Source organism: Oncorhynchus tshawytscha, linkage group LG14 (genome assembly GCF_018296145.1).
Source record: "Oncorhynchus tshawytscha isolate Ot180627B linkage group LG14, Otsh_v2.0, whole genome shotgun sequence".
In the NCBI taxonomy this organism is placed as follows: Eukaryota; Metazoa; Chordata; class Actinopteri; order Salmoniformes; family Salmonidae; genus Oncorhynchus; species Oncorhynchus tshawytscha.
The window spans coordinates 31,990,711-32,014,397 of NC_056442.1; the positions used below are offsets into that span (position 1 = coordinate 31,990,711).

The 23,687-nt window shown below is 48.9% G+C and overlaps 1 protein-coding gene across 4 annotated transcripts in view; it reads right to left on the minus strand.

Moving 5' to 3' along the window:
• The window catches only part of LOC112267028 (BCAS3 microtubule associated cell migration factor), a 354,308-nt gene that overhangs the window by 297,923 nt on the left and 32,698 nt on the right, over positions 1–23,687 (minus strand). For 3 of the 4 annotated variants that reach the window (XM_042297357.1, XM_042297359.1, XM_042297360.1), the window contains exons 9-13: positions 23,526–23,602; positions 13,590–13,666; positions 12,984–13,067; positions 11,058–11,231; positions 7,588–7,681 (exon numbers count right to left, since the gene is read on the minus strand). In XM_042297357.1, the coding sequence (XP_042153291.1) occupies positions 7,588–7,681; positions 11,058–11,231; positions 12,984–13,067; positions 13,590–13,666; positions 23,526–23,602 (506 nt within the window). The remainder of the gene's footprint in view (positions 1–7,587; positions 7,682–11,057; positions 11,232–12,983; positions 13,068–13,589; positions 13,667–23,525; positions 23,603–23,687) is intronic. The other variant, XM_042297358.1, reaches the window with a different exon arrangement.

Here is a 23,687-nt window from a genome sequence, read left to right on the forward strand (position 1 = left end):
GTAAATGAGCGAGCAACGCTGAACTAATCTTCCATGGAGGAACAGATTCCAAGATTCTTATCAGTGGCGTGATTGAGAGGAATTACAGACCGCGAGAGAAAGGGAGGGAGAGTGTCTCATGTCCCACCACCTAATCATACACTGCACACAGCCTTACTGACGCCATCACACTTTAATCAAACCACCCTCCACACACACTGTTTCACAGGCCCTATCGTTAAAACAGTCATGTCATTTTAACCTTGAGGATCTTGGCTAATAATCAAGTCAAGATGATGTGAAGTGCGAGGGGTGAGGTGAAGGAGAGGCGGGCTGTAGTGAAAGGGTGAAGGAGAGGCGGGCTGTAGTGAAAGGGTGAAGGAGAGACGGGCTGTAGTGAAAGGGTGAAGGAGAGGAGGGAAGTGAGTAAACCAGCTCACAGCTGGTAAAGGGGGTATATGTGTAGCTTCACAACGGCCTTCAACAGAGCAGCATCCTAACCTCTAATTACACCACTAGGAATAGAACCTCTGAACGCCACACAGCCAGGACAGGGTGCCAGACCAGTCACCCCATAACCACTCTGCTGTCTCTGTAGTCACTCCAACATACACAAGCAGTTCTATGGGGTTTGTTGCGTCATGCTTCTTGGGTTGGACTTGTTGGGCTTTTCAGGACCAGTCACTGAGCTGTCGAGTCATAGCATTGTTTCATACTGGCTCTGGTGGTTTTTGGGGTTAACTTGACCACTGTTCGAAGGAGCCATGGGACTGAAGGACCTACGGTAGAGTGAGAGGTTTTTCTGGGTTTTCTTCTCTTGCTCTCTCTGTGCAGTTAATTCAGAGCAAGCCGAGACTGGCCTGCAATCCTGGGTGACCAAGGGGCTCCCCTCGCTCTCTGATACTCTAAAGCAGGCGGATTTAGAGACCAAAGTGGCAGTTGTTTTGATCATGAGGCTTAATGATGAAAGGCTCCTAAATTACAGCGTGGAGGACTACGCTGCTGCTGCTCACACACACACACTTTCACCCTGACCTCGTTAAGGTGGAAAAAAAGAGAAAGAACCGTGGCTTTTGGGGGTACTTTTACTTTTTGGGGCACCCCGACAACATCATAATTCAAAACACTTAAGGTTCATCAGGTTTGGGCTGGCATAAATGAGGTGGTAACGCACCCATGTGGCGGGAGGGGGGGTTGTGTTTGTAATGGACACTTAGGATGTAGCCACTGTGTATATTCAGGCTGTTACTATTGACAGGACTTTTTCTTCTATGGTATGGTCGTAAAGATGAAAGTGGTCACGGTTGCCGGCCTGTTGCTGAGCGGTTGGCCAGAACGGTGGGACCCCTGCTTTTATCTCCTGATCAATCCAGCTCCACACACAAACACTTATAGGCCAAAGGTCGCTGAGTCAACTTTAGGTTGTCAAGGTAAACCAAGGGCGCCCCCTACAGATTGGACAGGTCATTCAGGCCAGGGCAAGAGGACATGACGAGAGGTAAGAGTTGTTCTGTAATGGCCAAACAGCAGCTCTGCTAAACCTCCAAGAGGCAATCCTAAATTAAATGTGGTATTTACCTGCTTGGAGAGCACGCTATGTATGTGTGGGTGATTACTGTGTGTGCCATGTCAGAGTGATTGTGCGCATTGTGTGTGACGCGAGCGGATGTGAAGATCTAATGCATCAGTGTGTGCGTGTTGGGGATTTATTGTCACACGCATTGTCAATGTGTGCAAGGTTTAGTCTGTGTGTTTGTAAGTCATTGATTGAGGGTGTGTATGTGTATAAAGGTATACACTTAGTTCATGTATAAAGGTGGTAAATGTGTGTTACTAAAAATAGGTGTGTGTGTGTTATAAAATGTAAGCCTTTTCCCTGGGGGGTGCAGTCTAGTCAGGTCTGAAGCAGAGGCCAGAGTCATGTGAAGGATTCCTACGAGAGACTGGAGGTCACAGTAAGCATCATCACTCAGCAGCTACTTTATTAGCTGCTCCTCCACACAGACCATGTGGTGCCTTTATTTCCGGGGAGAACAATCCATAAAGGTGGGAAGAAGCCAGAGCAAAATCATTTGGTGTAGATTGAGGTAAGGAAGTATCCGCGGCACTCTGGGTAAAACTGGAACACACACACACACACACACACTGCATCCAGTATGAAGGAAGTTTGGAGGTAGTTTTGTGAGCCAATGCTAACTAGCGTTAGCGCAACGGCTGGAAGTCTATGGTACTGTATGTACTAGCATGCCAGCAATTACCATAGTCATCCAGTCACTGTACTAATGCTAGTTAGCAATTGAGGAGAGCAACATAACCTCTTCTGTTGTGAGGAGAGTGGCATAATTCAACACCTCACACACCTAAAACTGGTGTCGGACCAACATTAAGGCCTGACTGTGAGTGAGTGTGGCCACAGAAACACAGAGGGAGTGCCCCGGTGTGTGTGTGTGTCTTCACATATCAATGCATGGTTGTTGTCACTCTCCCACAGTGGGATGAAGTGTCATTGTCACTGCAGGGCCTACTTGATGGAGCCAATTCCATTGTGTGTTGACTGCAGGTGAGAGGATGCACCTTCAGGCACCGGCCCCACTGACTACCATTGTTCTAAAACAGATACATACATCCCCACTTCACAGGCCCTATCCACCGCACTCCTACAGAAGAGGTTAAGAGGGGGGGACACCCTGGAGTCCTACAGAAGAGGTTAAGAGGGGGGGACACCCTGGAGTCCTACAGAAGAGGTTAAGAGGGGGGACACCCTTGAGTCCTACAGAAGAGGTTAAGAGGGGGACACCCTGGAGGTACTACAGAAGAGGTTAAAGGGGGAGAGTTACAGAAGAGGGGACACCCTGGAGTCCTACAGAAGAGGTTAAGAGGGGGGACACCCTGGAGTCCTACAGAAGAGGTTAAGAGGGGGGACACCCTGGAGTCCTACAGAAGAGGTTAAGAGGGGGGACACCCTGGAGTCCTACAGAAGAGTTAAGAGGGGTACACCCTGGAGTCCTACAGAAGAGGTTAAGAGGGGGACACCCTGGAGTCCTACAGAAGAGGTTAAGAGGAGGTTAAGGGGGACACCCTGGAGTCCTACAGAAGAGGTTAAGAGGGGGACACCCTGGAGTCCCCCCTTAACCTCTTCTGTAGGACTCCAGGGTGTCCCCCCTCTTAACCTCTTCTGTAGGACTCCAGGGTATCCCCCTCTTAACCTCTTCTGTAGGACTCCAGGGTGTCCCCCTCTTAACCTCTTCTGTAGGACTCCAGGGTGTCCCCCACTCTTAACCTCTTCTGTAGGACTCCAGGGTGTCCCCCTCTTAACCTCTTCTGTAGGACTCCAGGGTGTCCCCCTCTTAACCTCTTCTGTAGGACTCCAGGGTATCCCCCCTCTTAACCTCTTCTGTAGGACTCCAGGGTGTCCCCCTCTTAACCTCTTCTGTAGGACTCCAGGGTGTCCCCCTCTTAACCTCTTCTGTAGGACTCCAGGGTGTCCCCCTCTTAACCTCTTCTGTAGGACTCCAGGGTGTCCCCCTCTTAACCTCTTCTGTAGGACTCCAGGGTGTCCCCCTCTTAACCTCTTCTGTAGGACTCCAGGGTGTCCCCCCTCTTAACCTCTTCTGTAGGACTCCAGGGTGTCCCCCCTCTTAACCTCTTCTGTAGGACTCCAGGGTGTCCCCACTCTTAACCTCTTCTGTAGGACTCCAGGGTGTCCCCCACTCTTAAAACCTCTTCTGTAGGACTCCAGGGCCGTCCCCCTCTTAAAACCTCTTCTGTAGGACTCCAGGGTGTCCCCCTCTTAACCTCTTCTGTAGGACTCCAGGTGTCCCCCTCTTAACCTCTTCTGTAGGACTCCAGGGTGTCCCCCTCTTAACCTCTTCTGTAGGACTCCAGGGTGTCCCCCTCTTAACCTCTTCTGTAGGACTCCAGGGTGTCCCCCTCTTAACCTCTTCTGTAGGACTCCAGGGTGTCCCCCTCTTAACCTCTTCTGTAGGACTCCAGGGTGTCCCCCTCTTAACCTCTTCTGTAGGACTCCAGGGTGTCCCCCCTCTTAACCTCTTCTGTAGGACTCCAGGGTGTCCCCCTCTTAACCTCTTCTGTAGGACTCCAGGGTGTCCCCCTCTTAACCTCTTCTGTAGGACTCCAGGGTATCCCCCTCTTAACCTCTTCTGTAGGACTCCAGGGTGTCCCCCTCTTAACCTCTTCTGTAGGACTCCAGGGTGTCCCCCTCTTAACCTCTTCTGTAGGACTCCAGGGTGTCCCCCTCTTAACCTCTTCTGTAGGACTCCAGGGTGTCCCCCTCTTAACCTCTTCTGTAGGACTCCAGGGTGTCCCCCTCTTAACCTCTTCTGTAGGACTCCAGGGTGTCCCCCTCTTAACCTCTTCTGTAGGACTCCAGGGTGTCCCCCTCTTAACCTCTTCTGTAGGACTCCAGGGTGTCCCCCTCTTAACCTCTTCTGTAGGACTCCAGGGTGTCCCCCCTCTTAACCTCTTCTGTAGGACTCCAGGGTGTCCCCCTCTTAACCTCTTCTGTAGGACTCCAGGGTGTCCCCCTCTTAACCTCTTCTGTAGGACTCCAGGGTGTCCCCCTCTTAACCTCTTCTGTAGGACTCCAGGGTGTCCCCCTCTTAACCTCTTCTGTAGGACTCCAGGGTGTCCCCCCTCTTAACCTCTTCTGTAGGACTCCAGGGTGTCCCCCCTCTTAACCTCTTCTGTAGGACTCCAGGGTGTCCCCCTCTTAACCTCTTCTGTAGGACTCCAGGGTGTCCCCCTCTTAACCTCTTCTGTAGGACTCCAGGGTGTCCCCCTCTTAACCTCTTCTGTAGGACTCCAGGGTGTCCCCCTCTTAACCTCTTCTGTAGGACTCCAGGGTGTCCCCCTCTTAACCTCTTCTGTAGGACTCCAGGGTGTCCCCCTCTTAACCTCTTCTGTAGGACTCCAGGGTGTCCCCCCTCTTAACCTCTTCTGTAGGACTCCAGGGTGTCCCCCTCTTAACCTCTTCTGTAGGACTCCAGGGTATCCCCCTCTTAACCTCTTCTGTAGGACTCCAGGGTGTCCCCCTCTTAACCTCTTCTGTAGGACTCCAGGGTGTCCCCCTCTTAACCTCTTCTGTAGGACTCCAGGGTGTCCCCCCTCTTAACCTCTTCTGTAGGACTCCAGGTGTATCCCCCTCTTAACCTCTTCTGTAGGACTCCAGGGTGTCCCCCCTCTTAACCTCTTCTGTAGGACTCCAGGGTGTCCCCCTCTTAACCTCTTCTGTAGGACTCCAGGGTGTCCCCCCCTCTTAACCTCTTCTGTAGGACTCCAGGGTGTCCCCCTCTTAACCTCTTCTGTAGGACTCCAGGGTGTCCCCCTCTTAACCTCTTCTGTAGGACTCCAGGGTGTCCCCCTCTTAACCTCTTCTGTAGGACTCCAGGGTGTCCCCCCTCTTAACCTCTTCTGTAGGACTCCAGGGTGTCCCCCTCTTAACCTCTTCTGTAGGACTCCAGGGTGTCCCCCTCTTAACCTCTTCTGTAGGACTCCAGGGTGTCCCCCTCTTAACCTCTTCTGTAGGACTCCAGGGTGTCCCCCTCTTAACCTCTTCTGTAGGACTCCAGGGTGTCCCCCCTCTTAACCTCTTCTGTAGGACTCCAGGGTGTCCCCCACTCTTAACCTCTTCTGTAGGACTCCAGGGTGTCCCCCACTCTTAAAACCTCTTCTGTAGGACTCCAGGGCCGTCCCCCACTCTTAACCTCTTCTGTAGGACTCCAGGGCCGTCCCCCCTCTTAACCTCTTCTGTAGGACTCCAGGGCCCCCCCCTCTTAACCTCTTCTGTAGGACTCCAGGGTGTCCCCCTCTTAACCTCTTCTGTAGGACTCCAGGGTGTCCCCCCCTCTTAACCTCTTCTGTAGGACTCCAGGGTCCCCCCTCTTAACCTCTTCTGTAGGACTCCAGGGGTCCCCCCCCTCTTAACCTCTTCTGAGGGGGGACACCCTAGAGTCCTATAGAAGAGGTTAAGAGGGGGGGACACCCTAGAGTCCTACAGAAGAGGTTAAGGGGGGACACCCTGGAGTCCTACAGAAGAGGTTAAGAGGGGGACACCCTGGAGTCCTACAGAAGAGGTCCTACAGAAGAGGTTAAGGGGGACACCCTGGAGTCCTACAGAAGAGGTTAAGAGGGGGGACACCCTGGAGTCCTACAGAAGAGGTTAAGAGGGGGACACCCTAGAGTCCTACAGAAGAGGTTAAGAGGGGGACACCCTGGAGTCCTACAGAAGAGGTTAGAGAGGGGGACACCCTGGAGTCCTACAGAAGAGGTTAAGACACCCTGGAGGGGACACCCTGGAGTCCTACAGAAGAGGTTAAGAGGGGGACACCCTGGAGTCCTACAGAAGAGAAGAGAGTCCTACAGAAGAGGTTAAGGGGGACACCCTGGAGTCCTACAGAAGAGGTTAAGAGGGGGACACCCTGGAGTCCTACAGAAGAGGTTAAGAGGGGGACACCCTGGAGTCCTACAGAAGATGTTAAGAGGTTAAGAGGGGGGACACCCTGGAGTCCTACAGAAGAGGTTAAGAGGGGGGGACACCCTGGAGTCCTACAGAAGAGGTTAAGAGGGGGACACCCTGGAGTCCTACAGAAGAGAGGTTAAGAGGGGGGGGACACCCTGGAGTCCTACAGAAGAGGTTAAGAGGGGGACACCCTGGAGTCCTACAGAAGAGGAAGACACCCTGGAGTCCTACAGAAGAGGTTAAGGGGGGACACCCTGGAGTCCTACAGAAGAGGTCCTACAGAAGAGGTTAAGAGGGGGACACCCTGGAGTCCTACAGAAGAGGTTAAGAGGGGGGACACCCTGGAGTCCTACAGAAGAGGTTAAGAGGGGGACACCCTGGAGTCCTACAGAAGAGGTTAAGAGGGGGGGACACCCTGGAGTCCTACAGAAGAGGTTAAGAGGGGGACACCGGAGTCCTACAGAAGAGTCCGGAGTACTATAGAAGAGGTTAAGAGGGGGACACCCTGGAGTCCTACAGAAGAGGTTAAGAGGGGGACACCCTGGAGGGGGACACCCTAGAGTCCTACAGAAGAGAGTCCTTAGAAGAGGTTAAGGGGGACACCCTGGAGTCCTACAGAAGAGGTTAAGAGGGGGACACCCTGGAGTCCTACAGAAGAGGTTAAGAGGTCCTACAGAAGAGGGACACCCTGGAGTCCTACAGAAGAGGTTAAGAGGGGGACACCCTGGAGTCCTACAGAAGAGGTAAGACGGGGAAGAGTGGGGGACACCCTGGAGGGGGTAGTCCTACAGAAGAGGAAGAGGTACAGAAGAGGTTAAGAGGGGGACACCATGGAGTCCTACAGAAGAGGTTAAGAGGGGGACACCCTGGAGTACTACAGAAGAGGTTAAGAGGGGGGGACACCATGGAGTCCTACAGAAGAGGTTAAGACGGGGACAGGGAGGTTGTGTTCCCTTCACGTGGGTTCACACTAACATAAAAATTGTTCCTCCCTCAACTTTCTTCACTACGGATGGATTGCCAAAATGTGCCTTCGAATTCCGCCTTTTCGGATTAGCATTCTTTACATCCAAAATAAATACTTTTGGTGTGTATGCCTGTGTGTGTGTTGCAGTGAGCTGTCTCCTTACCGCTGGGGTTGAATGCCATGCAGGATATGGGTTTGTCATGGGCTGGGAAGTGGGCCACCACTCCCTCTCCATCTGAGTCCTCACTCACCAGGACCTGGAACGAACGAACGAACACACACACACACACACACACACACACACACACACACACACACACACACACACACACACACACACAGAGACATTCACCACAGACTCTACACAGAGATGGACTTTCAACTTCTAACACATGGACTTCTTGTAGCTTCTTGCTGTAAGTAAAATAATGGAGAATTAATATGTTACAATCCCACTGGTAAAGAGCATTGCCACCTTGTGGATGTAATTAGCAATCATCAAAATTAACACCAGAGAGAGGATTGTTCACAATCTCTGGTCTTGGTCTCTCGTTCTACAATGTCACCGCAGCACTGTACCTGCCATCTGTCTTCATGTGCTGCATGACAACTAAGACTGGAATGACAAAAGACTGATCTCAGACCAGTAGCTAAGCTCAAAGTCCTCCGACTGTTCAAAATAAATACAGTGCTGCTGCGTATGATTCTGTTCTCAGACCAGGGGCTCTGTGTGTGTGTGTAAACGTCCCTGGTCTTGAACAGATTATAACTAAGCCCAGACATGAGTCCAGGGAAGGAGTAAGAGAGACAGAGAGGAGTGAGGGAGAGAGAGGTCAGTCTCATAGTGATAAATCTGGTCTAGTGTTGCATTAGTTTTAATAGGAGTCAGTCCAAACACAAAACAACCTCCAAGATCAACTGAGCCTTTTTTTCCAGACTGGACTGGAGGGAGAGAGAGGAGGAAAATGAAAAGAACAAGGAAAAAGGGTGACATAAACCAGACCCATTTTATTACGTCGGAGGCACACAATGTTGTTCTGTGAGGGAATCCTGCCGAAGCCCTTTGAAACTGAAAATTAGTGTCGGGGCTACCTCTGGAGAGTAAACCTATTATACAGGAGGAGTGAGTGAGTGAGTGAGTGAGTGAGTGTGTTAAAGAGGGGTCACCACTTCCAACAAAGGGGTCAACAAACTAGGTGAGTGATGTGGCAAGAAAACAATGCCATTACCTGGTCACAACAATTCTCCCTCCCTCCCATCCCTCCTCTCCTCCCTCCCTCCCATCCCTCCTCTCATCCCTCCTCTCTCTCTCTCCCATCCCTCCTCTCCTCTCTCCCTCCCTCCCATCCCTCCTCTCTCCCTCCCTCCCTCCCTCCCTCCCTCCTCTCCTCTCTCTCTCCCATCCCTCCTCTCCTCTCTCCCTCCCATCCCTCCTCTCCTCTCCCTCCCATCCCTCCTCTCCCTCCCTCCCTCTCTCTCCCTCCCATCCCTCCTCTCCCTCCCATCCCTCCTCTCCCTCCCTCCCTCCCATCCATCCTCTCCTCTCCCTCCCTCCCATCCCTCCTCTCTCCCTCCCATCCCTCCCTCCTCTCCCTCCCTCCCATCCCTCCTCTCCTCTCTCTCTCCTCCCTCCCTCCCTCCCATCCCTCCTCTCCTCTCTCTCTCCCTCCCTCCCTCCCTCCCATCCCTCCTCTCTCCCTCCCATCCCTCCTCTCCTCTCTCCCTCTCATCCCTCCTCTTCTCTCTCTCCCTCCCATCCCTCCTCTCCTCCTCCCTCCCATCCCTCCTCTCCCTCTCCCTCCCATCCCTCCTCTCCTCTCTCCCTCCCATCCCTCCTCTCCTCTCTCCCTCCCATCCCTCCTCTCCTCTCTCCCTCCCATCCCTCCTCTCTCCCTCCCATCCCTCCTCTCCTCTCTCCCTCCCATCCCTCCTCTCTCCCTCCCATCCCTCCTCTCCTCTCTCCCTCCCATCCCTCCTCTTCTCTCTCCCTCCCATCCTTCCTCTCCTCTCTCCCTCTCATCCCTCCTCTTCTCTCTCCCTCCCATCCCTCCCTCCTCCTCCTCCCATCCCTCCTCCCTCCTCTCCTCTCCTCTCCTCTCCTCTCCTCTCTCCCTCCCATCCCTCCTCCTCCTCTCCTCTCCTCTCCTCTCCTCTCCTCTCTCTCTCCTCTCCTCTCCTCTCTCCTCTCCTCTCCTCTCCTCTCCTCTCTCCCTCCCATCCCTCCTCTCCTCTCTCCCTCCTCGAACTGTGTTTATGTGTAGTGTAGGGTTACTGTATACTGGCCGGGGACACAGTACAGACCTGCTTCTGCAGGCTTTATCCCCGGTCTGGAGGAGCCCTCAGGAAACTGAGGTACATGAACACACACACAAACACATCCAGGCACACAGACACACACACAGCACTGGCATACAGCGTACTGCAATAAAGGCACAGTACGGATTTATAGTAGCCTTATGCCCTCATACAGAGCGACCATAGCCAAATATCGTGTGAGCATTACACAGGCACCCTTTCATTTGCACTAAGGGAGCTAGGAAGAGAGGAGCGTGGCAGACAGAGGACGGATACAGGCATCTTGTGAGGTCACTGCTGATGATGAGCAGTGCATTCATTTAGTCTCCACACTGCTTAAAAAAGCTGGCGCTGTGGCAAAGGCCGAGATGTGAAAATATGTGAGCAAGCTAAATAAATCCCACCTTAGGCCCCGAGGTACTGTCAGGTGCGTGTGTGGGGTGTGGGGTGGGCTCCTGTGCTTGCTCTAGCAGAGGATAAAAAAGGTTTAACCTGGGAGGTTTCTCACCGCACCACAAAACCCAAAGGTGTATTTACGGAGGTCAGAAAGGACAAGAAAAAGGAGGGAGGGAAGAGAGGAGAGAGAATCTGTTCTGATTGAGCCTGAGGGTGTAAACGGGCGTTGTATGTGAGACGTGTTAATATGTAGGGCTGTGGCCCAGTAAATGTGACACTCTGTTAAAGACACTGTACAAGGAAATGGACACCTGGGAATGTTTTCTGGTGTCCCACAACGCACCAGTAAAAAACACTTCTCACTCTGATGAGAGAATGTCTAGAGACAGAGTTCAGTTTGGGGCAAACTAAGAACAGCTGTGCTAAGACAATATGTGGATTTATGTAACTTAAAGAGAAAGAATTAATGTGGTTCATTTCATTTCTATGACCTGGCCTTCACCTGGGACATGTGCCAAAAGCAGGAAGAGACTCATTACCATGATGTATCTAGCAGCCAGTGGCAGAGATAGGTTGGGCCCATTTATAAGGTAGTGATGACACCATCATCAGGTGAGAATTATTGTTCAAACAAGAACCCCTGTAGGATTATTACGTACACAAAAACCAACCAATACCTACACTGTATGTTTTGCTTTGTACAATTCTTCAACATTACTTCAGAAAGCGATAACACTTTTGGGGAGCCATGGTCCATAACCCAAAGACACACAGTAGTACTTCTACCTCTCCCACAAGATCGTTCTAACTTCACATCGTGTCGCATTCCTTCGTCCATTCCTATTTCTGGTTGCAGAACGTGTATATTTTCTGACAGTTACTTCAGAAGGGGATGGAACACTGTTGGAGAGCCAGGGTCTATGACTTTGTGATCACACATACCTGTCCCTCTCCGACGTTGTGTGTGTCAATGACGGTGATTACTCCGGGGGCATGGGGGCTTCGGCGGGTGGTGCTGTGGGGGGTAGCACCCTCCTCGTCGGGGGCGCCAGTGGGTAGAGTACCAGCTAGCTGGGTCACCACCTTCCCCACCATGGTGAGACCAGTCTTTAGGGTCTAACCAGAACGACAGGGGGAAGGGGGAGGGAGAGAAACGCATATAAAGAGGGGGAGGTGAGGAGAGAGGGAGGAGGTGGAGAATAGCAGGAAACAAACATCAGATTGGGCTCGTCGTCATAAAACAACTAGAGACACTTCCAATAAAGAAGACACCAGTAAGTCTGTGTTTGACTATGTGGAGCTGGGAGAGGAGTGTTGATCAATATAGAATGACTGTGTCTATGCATGACTATGAGTGAGAGAGAGACGGCTATTTGCTCAACGCTAACAGCTGCTGATGATGATGATGTGGAGTGCTGAAACAGCAGGAGCCGAGTGTCTGCCACCAGTCTCTCCTCCCCAGTCTCCCCCTCAGCCCTACACAGATCAATGGCTCCTGTTTGGACTAGCACTAAAACCTCACACTGCAGTGATTAGAAAACACATTAGTGTTGATCAATTAGGAGCCAAACGCCCTGTTTCATTATTGATGCGGCTCCGAGCAATTTACACACACCAGTCTGTTAGTGGGCTACGTGGGGTCGCCAAGTGAGGGGGTGTGTGATGCATAGACCCAACAAATGCGAGGCGCCACGCGGTATTGACAGCGCTGCCTGGCCTGCATGCCTGATTAGGTTCTCCGGGGCCCCTTTGTGCTGACACACACACAGTACACTGACTCCATTAGCTCAGGACAGTGTAGCAGGGAGATGGACTCCACTTCAGCAGCCCTATCCATTTCTCTGAGCCTGGCCCTTGCCACAGAGGTGTGTTTAAGTCAGACACCCTGGCGAGGAGCTGCCACACTGATTAAGAGCATCACACAGTCAGACAACGAGCAGGTTTGCTTTATGTTTATATTCCAGTGATTAGTATGAGGAATTATAATAATACAGCTGGAATTATGCGCTGCTATAAAATGTTATTTCCTATAAAAGGCTAGGAAATACTCCCCTTAGTGCTCCCTCTACACCCCCTCTCGCCTTCCAAGTCTCTGGACAGAAGCACTTAGTCTGTGTCGCGTTGTAGACCGGAGGAGGGGAGGGCGGGCGGGCGTGAAAATATTGAGATTATAATATATAGTTCTCAACGGCGGCCGCAGACAATCCGTCTGCATATCGGGATGCCCTTAACCTCGTTTCCCCCTCCCTCCGCTAGCCAGGCTAACACTTTAGCGCTGCCGCCACTGCTCTTTTTGATGTATACCGCCATTAGCAGCTAATGGGACTTCATCACGCTAGCCGTTAGCGCTCATTAAGGAGAGAGAGGGGTAGTAGACCATGGGAATAACTCTGACCCGAGGGGTCTTCATAAATCAATTAGGGTTCCCCTTTGGGGGCCTGGCTAAGACCGGAGACTGGAACCTTATGAGGAGAGTGCTGCGCTAGGCTAGTAGCGCAGGTTAGCTCAGCCGCTACATCAACAGAGCCGAGGGGTATAAATTCAGCTTGGTATCAAAGGGCTTAGCAGTTAGGGTAGTGTAGCCTGGCGGTGCTCTCCAGCTGAGAGGACTATTACAGGGGCTGTGTCCCATATTGCAGTACAGTACAGGATGGAACCCCCTACAGACACACACAAGGACGACAGAAATTAGTTAAGATGCTCAGACTCTCAAGGCCTGTGTCTGGGTTATGATGTATAGTCTCATAACGGTGTCTGACTCACAGGGGAAAGCCAAGGTGGATCCTATATCACTTCTCAGAAATGTACAGATGATATTATTCCAACCACTTGGGTGGAGGGAGGTGTGAGTGTTTGTGTTTCACTTACTTTAGCAGCGCTGATGACTGTAGCTGTGTAAGACTGGGCATTGTCCCCGCAGGCACCGCCTCGAGACTGGTGACACCGGATTAACTGGGGGGGAGACAGAGAGACAGAGAGGAAAACAGATAAGAAATAGATGATTATCCTCCTCCTGCAGCTGAGGCCAACCAGGAACAGAATATGAGGGTCAGCACATTAAAAACCTCTCCTATCCCACTGTCTATTTCCTGGGATCCATCCATCCATCCCAGACCTACTCTATTCTTAAGGAACAGAGAAGCTTATAGTAGTCAGTGACCCATCTGTCAATTACTTGAGTGGCCGAGCATAATCAGACAACTACCAGACACAATTATCTATTAAATCTATTGCAAGAGTGCGTAGAGTGGACCTGCTTTTGGAAAATACAAAAATCCTATTAAATGGACATAAAAAACCCTACATCTGTTGGTTTTCAGATGTTATCATTTCTAGTGGTCTCTTCTTGGAATGAGTTGAACTGAGAGATTAAAGAGCTAAAGTAAAAAATGAATTTGAGGATTGTAAATATGGTGTTGTGATAAGTACATCCGTGATGGATGGGTGTGTGTATATTCAGTGTGTGTGTTCTACCTTGTTCTCAGCGTAGGCTAGCCAGCGTCCTCCCAGTGCTATGGGGTTTAGGTTGGGGCCCGGACAGGGAAAGCAGCCTGAAACACAGGAGGAAACGTACAGTTATTGAAGGTACAACCCATTCCCTTCAGCCGCAGAACAAACTGGATACACAACTGGGGCTGACAACACAGTCACACAAAAAACATTTAATATATACCAATCAAGGTGGAAAAATCAGACCTGCGTATCAACAACATGTTCCCTTTTAGAAGTTGTGAAACAGTGAATGCTGCTGTGGATATGTGCTTCAGGAGTCGGAGATCCTCTCCTCCGAGAGTGCCTCGGTCTCTCTTAAAGCCTTAATGTGTTTGAGAGGGGAAAGTGGATCACTGTGTATGAGTGTGTGTGTCTGTATGGGCTTGCTTGCTTTAGTAGTAGTCCCCATAGGGATCAGTCTGTCTGCCAGTCAATCAGACAGGAGCCATTCCCACTTTATAGGGTGCCACAGAACGCATGAGGTCATAATGTGGCTCTAAGTAAAAAGAAACACAAAACCTCTGCATAAATACAATGGACGTCAACACACACACAGAAGATGAGGACAAAAGGCCCATAAATTCACAAGAGGATCAGCTATCAGTATAAACAAGAACAAATGTGTCCACCCACTCACACAGATGTTGATGTAAACAGTCATGTCACACTAGACATGACGATGAGTAGTAATTAACTAAATACAGGCACGCACACACTGGAGTCAATGGCCACACAGCACCAGACCTGGGTTCAAAAACTTTATCTGTGCTTGATTAAGCTTGTCTGGCTTGATAGACCAACATATTAGTTCCAAAATGTCTGAACCTGCCCGTCGGGCACGCCAGCAGGCTAAAGCAAACGCTCAAGGTATTTGAAAGATTACAAATAGTATATATATTTTTTTTTATAAACCCAGTTCTGCACAGCACATCAACCATCACACAGGATTCACCACTACTCACAAATATGTCTGTAAACATGAGAGGGAGTCATGATGGATACGGACTTAAATGCACGCAGAGAGCAACTAGGACAAATACGCTTGTTTGCGCACACACACACACACACACACACCTCTATAAACGAACATAACAGTACAAATACACATCTCATATACAGACACGTACAAGAATAAGCACAGACACCAATATGAGGTCATGTGAGTGCATGGAGGCAAAGGGAGAGGGGTTTGGCTGACATAATGTACTGCTCAGGGGGCAGATGAGATGGGGAGTCAGACAGTAATTTAGTGTTCAGAAGAGTCGAGGCTGGGAGGCGCGGGGTGAATAGGACTTGAGGTTAGCCACAATGCTACAGCCTTTTGTTGGCTCTCCAAGGCTGGGGGAGAACGACCCACTCAGCCCAGGCAGTGAGACAACATGTGCTGACACATCCTGTGTGGAAAGAGGGGGAGGAGAGGAGAGAGGAAGAGAGAAAAAAGGAAGAGTAGAGGGGGAAGAGAGGACGAGACAAGAGATTGTAATAGAGAAAAGACATAAAAGGGAGAGAGAGGAGAGGAAGGGGGATTAGAGGAAAGGACATAGAGAGAGAATAGAGGGAGAGAAGGGGAGAGAGGAAAGGACATAGAGAGAGAATAAAGGGAGAGAAGGGGAGAGAGGAAAGGACAGAGAGAGAATAGAGGGAGAGAAGGGGAGAGAGGAAAGGACAGAGAGAGAATAGAGGGAGAGAAGGAAAGGGAGAGAGGAAAGGACAGAGAGAGAAGACAGGAGAGAAGAGAAGGGGAGAGGGGAAAGGACAGAGAGAGAGAGAAGAGGGAGAGAAGGGAAAGGGGAAAGGACAGAGAGAGAGAAGAGGGAGAGAAGGGGAAAGGAAAGGAGAGAGAGAATAGAGGGAGAGAAGGAGAGAGGGGAAAGGACAGAGAGAAGAGGGAGAGAAGGGGAGAGGGGAAAGGACAGAGAGAGAGAATAGAGGGAGAGAAGGGGAGAGAGGAAAGGACAGAGAGAGAAGAGGGAGAGAAGGGGAGAGGGGAAAGGACAGAGAGAGAGAGAAGGGAGAGAAGGGGAGAGAGGAAAGGACAGAGAGAGAGAATAGAATAGAAGGGAGAGAAGGGGAGAGAGGAAAGGACAGAAGGGGAGAGAGGATATAGAGGAGAGAAGGGGAGAGAGGAAAGGACAGAGAGAGAGGATATTAGGAGAGAAGGGGAGAGAGGAAAGGACAGAGAGAATAGAGGGAGAGAAGGAGAGAGGAAAGGACAGAGAGAGAATAGGGGGAGGAAGAGAAGGGAGAGAGAATAGGGAAAGAGAAGGGGACAGAAAGACAGAGAGAAGAAGAGGGAGAGAAGGGGAGAGAGGAAAGGACATAGAGAGAATAGAGGGAGAGAAGACAGGGAGAGGGGAAAGGACAGAGAGAGACAATAGAGGGAAAGGACAGAGAAGAGAATAGAGGGAGAGAAGGGGAGAGAGGAAAGGAGGGGAAAGAGAGAGAGAGAATAGAGGGAGAGAAGGGGAGAGAGGAAAGGACAGAGAGAGAGATAGAGGGAGAGAAGGGGAGAGAGGAAAGGACAGAGAGAGAATAGAGGAGAAGGAAGAGGAAAGGACAGGAGAGAATAGAGGGAGGAAAGGAAAGAGAGAGAGAATAGAGGGAGAGAAGGGGGAGAGGACAGAGAGAATAAGGAGAGAGGAAAGGACATAGAGAGAATAGAGGGAGAGAAGGGGAGAGGGGAAAGGAGAGAGGGAAAGGACAGAGAGAGACAATAGAGGGAGAAAGGGGAGAGAGGAAAGGACAGAGAGAGAGAATAGAGGGAGAGAAGGGGAGAGAGGAAAGGACAGAGAGAGAGGATATAAGGAGAGAAGGGGAGAGAGGAAAGGACAGAGAGAGAATAGAGGGAGAGAAGGGAGAGAGAGGAAGAAGGGGAGAGAAAGGACAGAGAGAAGAGGGAGAGAAGGGGAGAGGGGAAAGGACAGAGAGAGGGAGAAGAGGGAGAGAAGGGGAGAGGGGAAAGGACAGAGAGAGAGAATAGAGGGAGAGAAGGAGAGAGGGGAAAGGACAGAGAGAGAGAATCGAGGGAGAGAAGGAGAGAGGGGAAAGGACAGAGAGAGAATAGAGGGAGAGAAGGGGGAGAGGAAAGGACAGAGAGAGAATAGAGGGAGAGAAGGGGAGAGAGGAAAGGACAGAGAGAGAGGATATAAGGAGAGAAGGGGAGAGAGGAAAGGACAGAGAGAGAATAGAGGGACAGAAGGGAGAGAGGGAAAGGACAGAGAGAGAATAGAGGGGGAGAAGAGGGAGAGAGGAAAGGACAGAGAGAGAATAGAGGGAGAGAAGGGGGAGAGGGGAAAGGACAAAGAGAGAGAATAGAGGGAGAGAAGGGGAGAGAGGAAAGGACAGAGAGAGAGAATAGAGGGGGAGAGAAGAAAGGACAGAGAGAGATAATAGAGGGAGAGAAGGGGAGAGGGGAAAGGACAGAGAGAGAGAATAGAGGGAGAGAAGGGGAGAGGGGAAAGGACAGAGAGAGAGAATAGAGGGAGAGAAGGGGAGAGAGGAAAGGAATAGAGAGAGAATAGAGGGAGAGAAGGGGAGAAGGGAAAGGACATAGAGAGAGAAGAGGGAGAGAAGGGGAGAGAGGAAAGGACAGAGAGAGAAGAGGGAGAGAAGGGGAGAGAGGAAAGGACAGAGAGAGAATAGAGGGAGAGAAGGGGAGAGAGGAGGAAAGGACAGAGAGAGAATAGAGGGAGAGAAAGAGAGGAAATAGAGACAGAGAGAGAGGATATAAGGAGAGAAGGGGAGAGAGGAAAGGACAGAGAGAGAATAGAGGGAGAGAAGGGGAGAGAGGAAAGGACAGAGAGAGAAGAGGGAGAGAAGGGGAGAGGGGAAAAGGCTGAGGTGAACAGAGGAAAGAAAATGCAGAGGGCTGAAGAAAGAAAGATGAAAACATTTGAGGGAGAAAAAGGGGAAACACCAACCCAAACCTCACATCTCCACACATACAGACCTACCTCATCCCCAGTCCACAACACTCTAAAGACAAGCAACAACTTAAAACAACCCACATTACAGGACGCCTGTGTTGCTGTTCTTCCTCCCCAAAGACATCTCCATTTTACAAGGATGAAGCATCATTCAGAGCGATTAACAGTGATTGACTATAGTCATTGTCCTGTGGCCCTGCCAGCCAGACATAGAGGGGAAAGGCAGGCAGAACAGACAAAGCATTAAGAACATATTCTCCTAACAGCAGTTTGTTTACTGTCTGCAGACAGCAATGGCCTTGTTACAAAGAATGTTTCACGTCATCCTGCACTGTCCAGGGGTCATGTTCAGTTGGGCACAAATGAGCAAAACAACCCAATGAGCAGTCTTATTGTACTAGTACGATACCACCCAGTTTCATTCCTTTTCAAAATGTTTTATCTCCTTCAGTGCCTTCTGAACACAACCTAGGTAGGTAGTGTAGCTATATGATGTTGAGTTGTAAACATGCTATAAACACACTCAGAGATGTTGATATGTGCTACGCTACCAGAGGGACTCCAGCATGCTCTACCATTAAGTTTCAGTTAAACAGTTTAGACCTGTTTCAAAGACTTGGTCGAAACGTTGTGCTGGTTTGGTGGTTTGTGAATGGTGAGGTAAACGCTGCCCGTACCGGTCTTCAGTTGGTTGTTTGGGCTGGGTGATACCAGCGTGACAGACCTGCTTGTCTTCTGGTGATGGGATGTTTGTGTGGAAATGCTGATGTGTTACGTGACTGGGCTGGCTCTGTGTGTTGGTGCGACTGGCTGTGTTGGTGCAACTGTTAGTGGGTGGCTATATGGCTTCAGTGTTCCCACAGATGTACACAGAGATCGACACAGGACAGAGCATCTGTTCCAAGATGATATGTCCATTGATTTCACTGAAGAGTAGATGCATCTGTGAGTACTAATAACTGTATCCACTGGTCTACTGTGTGTGTGTGTACACCTTGTATGTGTGCGAGTGAGAGTGCATGCATGCGTGTGTGTGATCGTGGTGATAAGAAGTGTGTGTGTATCAGCAGGATAGAACAGAATAGAACAGCGGCGTCTGGTAAGAGAAGGGGTGGCGGACTATGTATTCTTGTAAATAACAGCTGGTGAACAACATCTAATGACGTCTCAAGGTTTTGCTCACCTGAGGTAGAGTATCTCATGATAAGCTGTAGACCACACTATCTACCTAAAGACTTTTCATCTGTATTAATCGTAGCTGTCTACATACCACCACAGACCGAGGTTGGCACTAAGACCACACTCAATGAGCTGTAAAGAGGCCATAAGCAAACAGGGAAACGCTCATCCAGAGGCGGCGCTCCTAGTGGCCGGGGACTTTAATTCAGGGAAACTTAAATCCGTCTTACCATATTTCTATCAGCATGTTAAATGTGCAACCAAATGGGGGGAGGAAAAATCATAATAAAAAACTCTGGACCACCTGTATCCACACACAGAGATGCATACAAAGCTCTCCCTCGTCCTCCATTAGGCAAATTTGACCATAATTCTATCCTCCTGATTCCTGCTTACAGGCAAAAATTAAAGCAGGAAGCACCAGTGACTCGATCAATAAACAATTTTTCAGATGAAGCAGATGCTAAGCTAAAGGACTGTTTTTCTAGCACAGACTGGAGTATGTTCCGGGATTCCTAAGATGGCATTGAGGAGTACACTACATAAGTCATTGGCTTCATTAATAAGTGCACTGATGATGTCATCCCCAAAGTGACTACGTACAGTTGAAGTCGGACGTTTACATACACCTTAGCCAAACACATTTAAATTCAGTTATTCACATTTAATCCTAGTAAAAATTCCCCGTCTTAAGGCAGTTAGGCTCACCACTTTATTTTAAGAATGTGAAATGTCAGAATAATAGTAGAGAGAATGATTTATTTTAGCCTTTATTTCTTTCATCACAATCTCAGTGGGTCAGAAGTTTACATTCACTCAATTTGTATTTGGTAGCATTGCCTTTAAATTGTTTAACTTGGGTCAAACGTTCCAGGTAGCCTTCCACAAGCTTCCCACAATAAGTTGGGTGAATTTTGGCCCATTCCTCCTGACAGAGCTGGTGGAACTGAGTCAGGTTTGTAGCCCTCCTTTCTCACACGCGCTTGTTCAGTTCTGCCCACACATTTTCTCTAAGATTGAGGTCAGGGCTTTGTGATGGCCACTCCAATACCTTGACTTTGTTGTCCTTCAGCCATTTTGACACAACTTTGGAAGTAAGCTTGGGGTCATTGTCCATTTGGAAGACCCATTTGCGACCAAGCTTTAACTTCCTGACTGACGATTTTAGATGTTGCTTCAATATATCCACATCATTTTTCTGCCTCATCATGCCGTCTATTTTGTGAAGTACACCAGTCCCTCCTGCAGCAAAGCACCTCCACAACATGATGCTGCCACCCCCGTGCTTCACGGTTGGGATGGTGTTCTTCGGCTTGCAAGCCTCCCCTTTTTCCTCCAAACATAACGATAGTCATTATGGCCAAACAGTTATATTTTGTTTCATCGGACCAGAGGACATTTCTCCAAAAAGTATGATCTTTGTCCCCATGTGCAGTTGCAAACCATACTATTGCCTTTTAATGGCGTTTTTGGAGCAGTGGCTTCTTCCTTGCTGAGCGGCCTTTCAGGTTATGTCGACAGTTTTTTGTTAACTGCGGATGGTTTTTTCGACTGTGGATAGAGACACTTTTGTACATGTTTCCTCCAGCATCTTAACACGGTCCTTTGCTGTTGTTCTGGGATTGATTTGCACTTTTCGCACCAAAGTGCGTTCATCTCTAGGAGACAAAACGCGTCTCCTTCCTGAGCGGTATGATGGCTGCGTGGTCTAATGGTGTTTATACTTGCATACTATTGTTTGCACAGATGAACATGGTACCTTCAGGCATTTGGAAATTGCTCCCAAGGATGAACCAGACTTGTGGAGGTCTACAATGTTTTTTCTGAGGTCCTGGCTGATTTCTTTTGATTTTCCCATGATGTCAAGCAAAGAGGCACTGCGTTTGAAGGTAGGCCTTGAAATACATCCACAGGTACACCTCCAATTGACTCAAATTATGTCAATTAGCCTATCAGAAGCTTCTAAAGCCATGACATCATGTTCTGGTATTTTCCAAGCTGTTTAAAAAAGGCGCAGTCATCTTACTGTATGTAAACTTCTGACCCACTGGAATTGTGATACAGTGAATTATAAGAGATCTGTCTGTAAACAATTGTGGAAAAATTACTTGTGTCATGCACAAAGTAGATGTCCTAACAGACTTGCCAAAACTATAGTTTGTTAACAAGAAATTGGTGGAGAGGTTGAAAAACAAGTTTTACTGACTCCAACCTAAGTGTATGTAAAATTCCGACTTCAACTGTACATACCTAGCCAGAAGCCATGGATTACAAGCAACATCCGCACTGAGCTAAAGGAAAGAGATGCCGCTTTCAAGGAGCTGGACTCTAACTCGGAAGGTTATAAGAAATCCCGCTATGCCCTCCGACAAACCATCAAACAGGCAAAGCGTCAATACAGGACAAAGATCTAATTGTACTACTCCGGCTCAATTTGCATACCGCCCTAACAGATCCACAGATTATGCAATCTCTATTGCACTCCGCACTGCCCTTTCCTACCTGGACAAAAGGAACACTTATGTGTGAATGCTATTCATTGACTACAGTGCAGCGTTTAACACCATAGTGCCTCTAAACTCATCAATTTTTATTTATTTATTTCACCTTTAATTAACCAGGTAGGCCGCGACCTGGCCAAGATAAAGCATTGTATAAACAAATGTACAGTCAATAACACAATCAAAAAATCTATGTACAGTGTGTGCAAATGTAGTAAGATTAGGGAGGTAAGGAAATAAATAGGCCATAGAGGCAAAATAATTACAATTGATCATTAACACTGGAGTGATAGATGTGCAAGTAGAGATACTGGGGTGCAAAAAAGCAAAAATAAATAAATGAGGATGAGGTAGTTGGGTGTGCTATTTACAGATGGGCTGTGTACAGGTACAGTGATCAGTAAGCTGCTCTGACAGCTGATGCTTAAAGTTAGAGAGGGAGATATAGGTCTCCAGCTTCAGTGATTTTCAGTTCCAGTCATTGGCAGCAGAGAACTGGAAGGAAAGGTGGCCAAACGAGGTGTTGGCTTTGGGGATAACCAGTGAAATCTACCTGCCGGAGCGCGTGCTACGGGTGGGTGTTGCTGTGGTGACCAGTGAGCTGAGATAAGGCAGAACTTTTCCTAGCAAAGACTTATAGATGACCTGGAGCCAGTGGGTTTGGCGACGAATATGTAGCGAGGGCAGCCATTGAGAGCAAACAGGTCGCAGTGGTGGGAGGTATATGCGGCTTTGGTGACAAAACAGATAGACTGCATCCAATTTGCTGAGAAGAGTGTTGGAGGCTATTTTGTAAATGACATTGCCGAAGTCAAGGATCGGTAGGATAGTCAGTTTTACAAGGGTATATTTGGCAGCATGAGTGAAGGAGGCTTTGTTGCGAAATAGGAAGCTGATTCTAGATTTAATTTTGGATTGTAGACGCTTAATGTGAGTCTGGAAGGAGAGTTTACAGTCTAACCAGACAGAACCGCCCAGAGCAATGATGCTAGTCGGGCAGGCTGGTGCGGGCAGCAATCGGTTGAAGAGCATGCGATTTAGATTTACTAGCATTTAAAAGCAGTTGGAGGCCACGGAAGGAATGTTTTATGGCATTGAAGCTTGTTTGTAGGTTTGTTAACACAGTGTCCAAAGAAGGGCCAGATGTATACAGAATGGTGTCGTCTGCATAGAGGTGGATCAGAGAATCACCAGCAGCAAGAGCGACATCATTGATAAACACAAAGAAAAGAGTTGGTGTGTGGCATGCACATAGAGACTGCCAGAAGTCCTGACAACAGGCCCTCCGATAAGCTAAGGACCCTGGGACTCAACACCTCCCTCTGCAACTGGATCCTGGACTTCCTGACAGGCTGCCCCCAGGTGGTAAGGGTAGGTAACAACACATCCACCACGCTGATCCTCCACACAGGGGCCCCTCAGGGATGCGTGCTCAGTCCCCTCCTGTTACTCCATGTTCACTCATGACTGTACGGCCAGGCACGACTCCAACACCATAATTAAGTTTGCCAATGACAACAGTGGTAGGCCTGATCACTGACAAAACAGCCTATAGGGAGGAAGTCAGAGAACTGGCCGTGTGGCGCCAGGACAACAACCTCTCCCTCAACGTGATCAAGACAAATTAGATGATTGTGGGCTACAGGAAAAAGAGGACCAAGCACGCCCCCATTCTCATCGACAGGGCTGTAGTGGTGCAGGTTGAGAGCTTCAAGTTCTTTGGTGTCCACATCACCAACAAACTAAAAATTGAGACATATGGAATCATGTAGTAAGCAAAAAAAGTGTTACACAAATCAAAATATATTTTATATTTCAGATTCTTCAAATAGCCACCCTTTGCCTTGACCCCTTTGCATACTCTAGGCATTCTCTCAACCAGCTTCATGAGTTAGTCACCTGGAATGCATTTCAATTAACAGGTGTACCTTGTTAATTTGTGGATTTTCTTTCCTTAATGCGTTTGAGCCAATCAGTTGTGTTGTGACAAGGTAGGGTGGTATACAGAAGATAGCCCTATTTGGTAAAAAAAACAAGTCCATATTATGGCAAGAATAGCTCAAATAAGTAAAGAGAAATGACAGTCCATCATTACTTTAAGACATGAAGGTCAGTCAATATGGAACATTTCAAGAAATTTGAACATTACCTCAAGTGCAGTCGCAAAAACCATCAAGCGCTTTTTTTTTTTTTTTTTGTACCTTTATTTTACTAGGCAAGTCAGTTAAGAACAAATTCCTATATAGTGCACTACTTTTGACCAGGCACCATCAGGTGCCATTAAGGATACACACACAGTCCCAGCTCCTTACTTGTAACAAAGAACTTTTTGGTGAAGGTACAGCTGTCGAATGCAGCAATCTTCTCCTGCAGGGCGACAACTAGAATCCTACAAGAACCAGGAAAATTACAAATAGTATGTGATTTTCATATAACATGAAACTACAATATATTTATATGAATGCAAAAAGTGA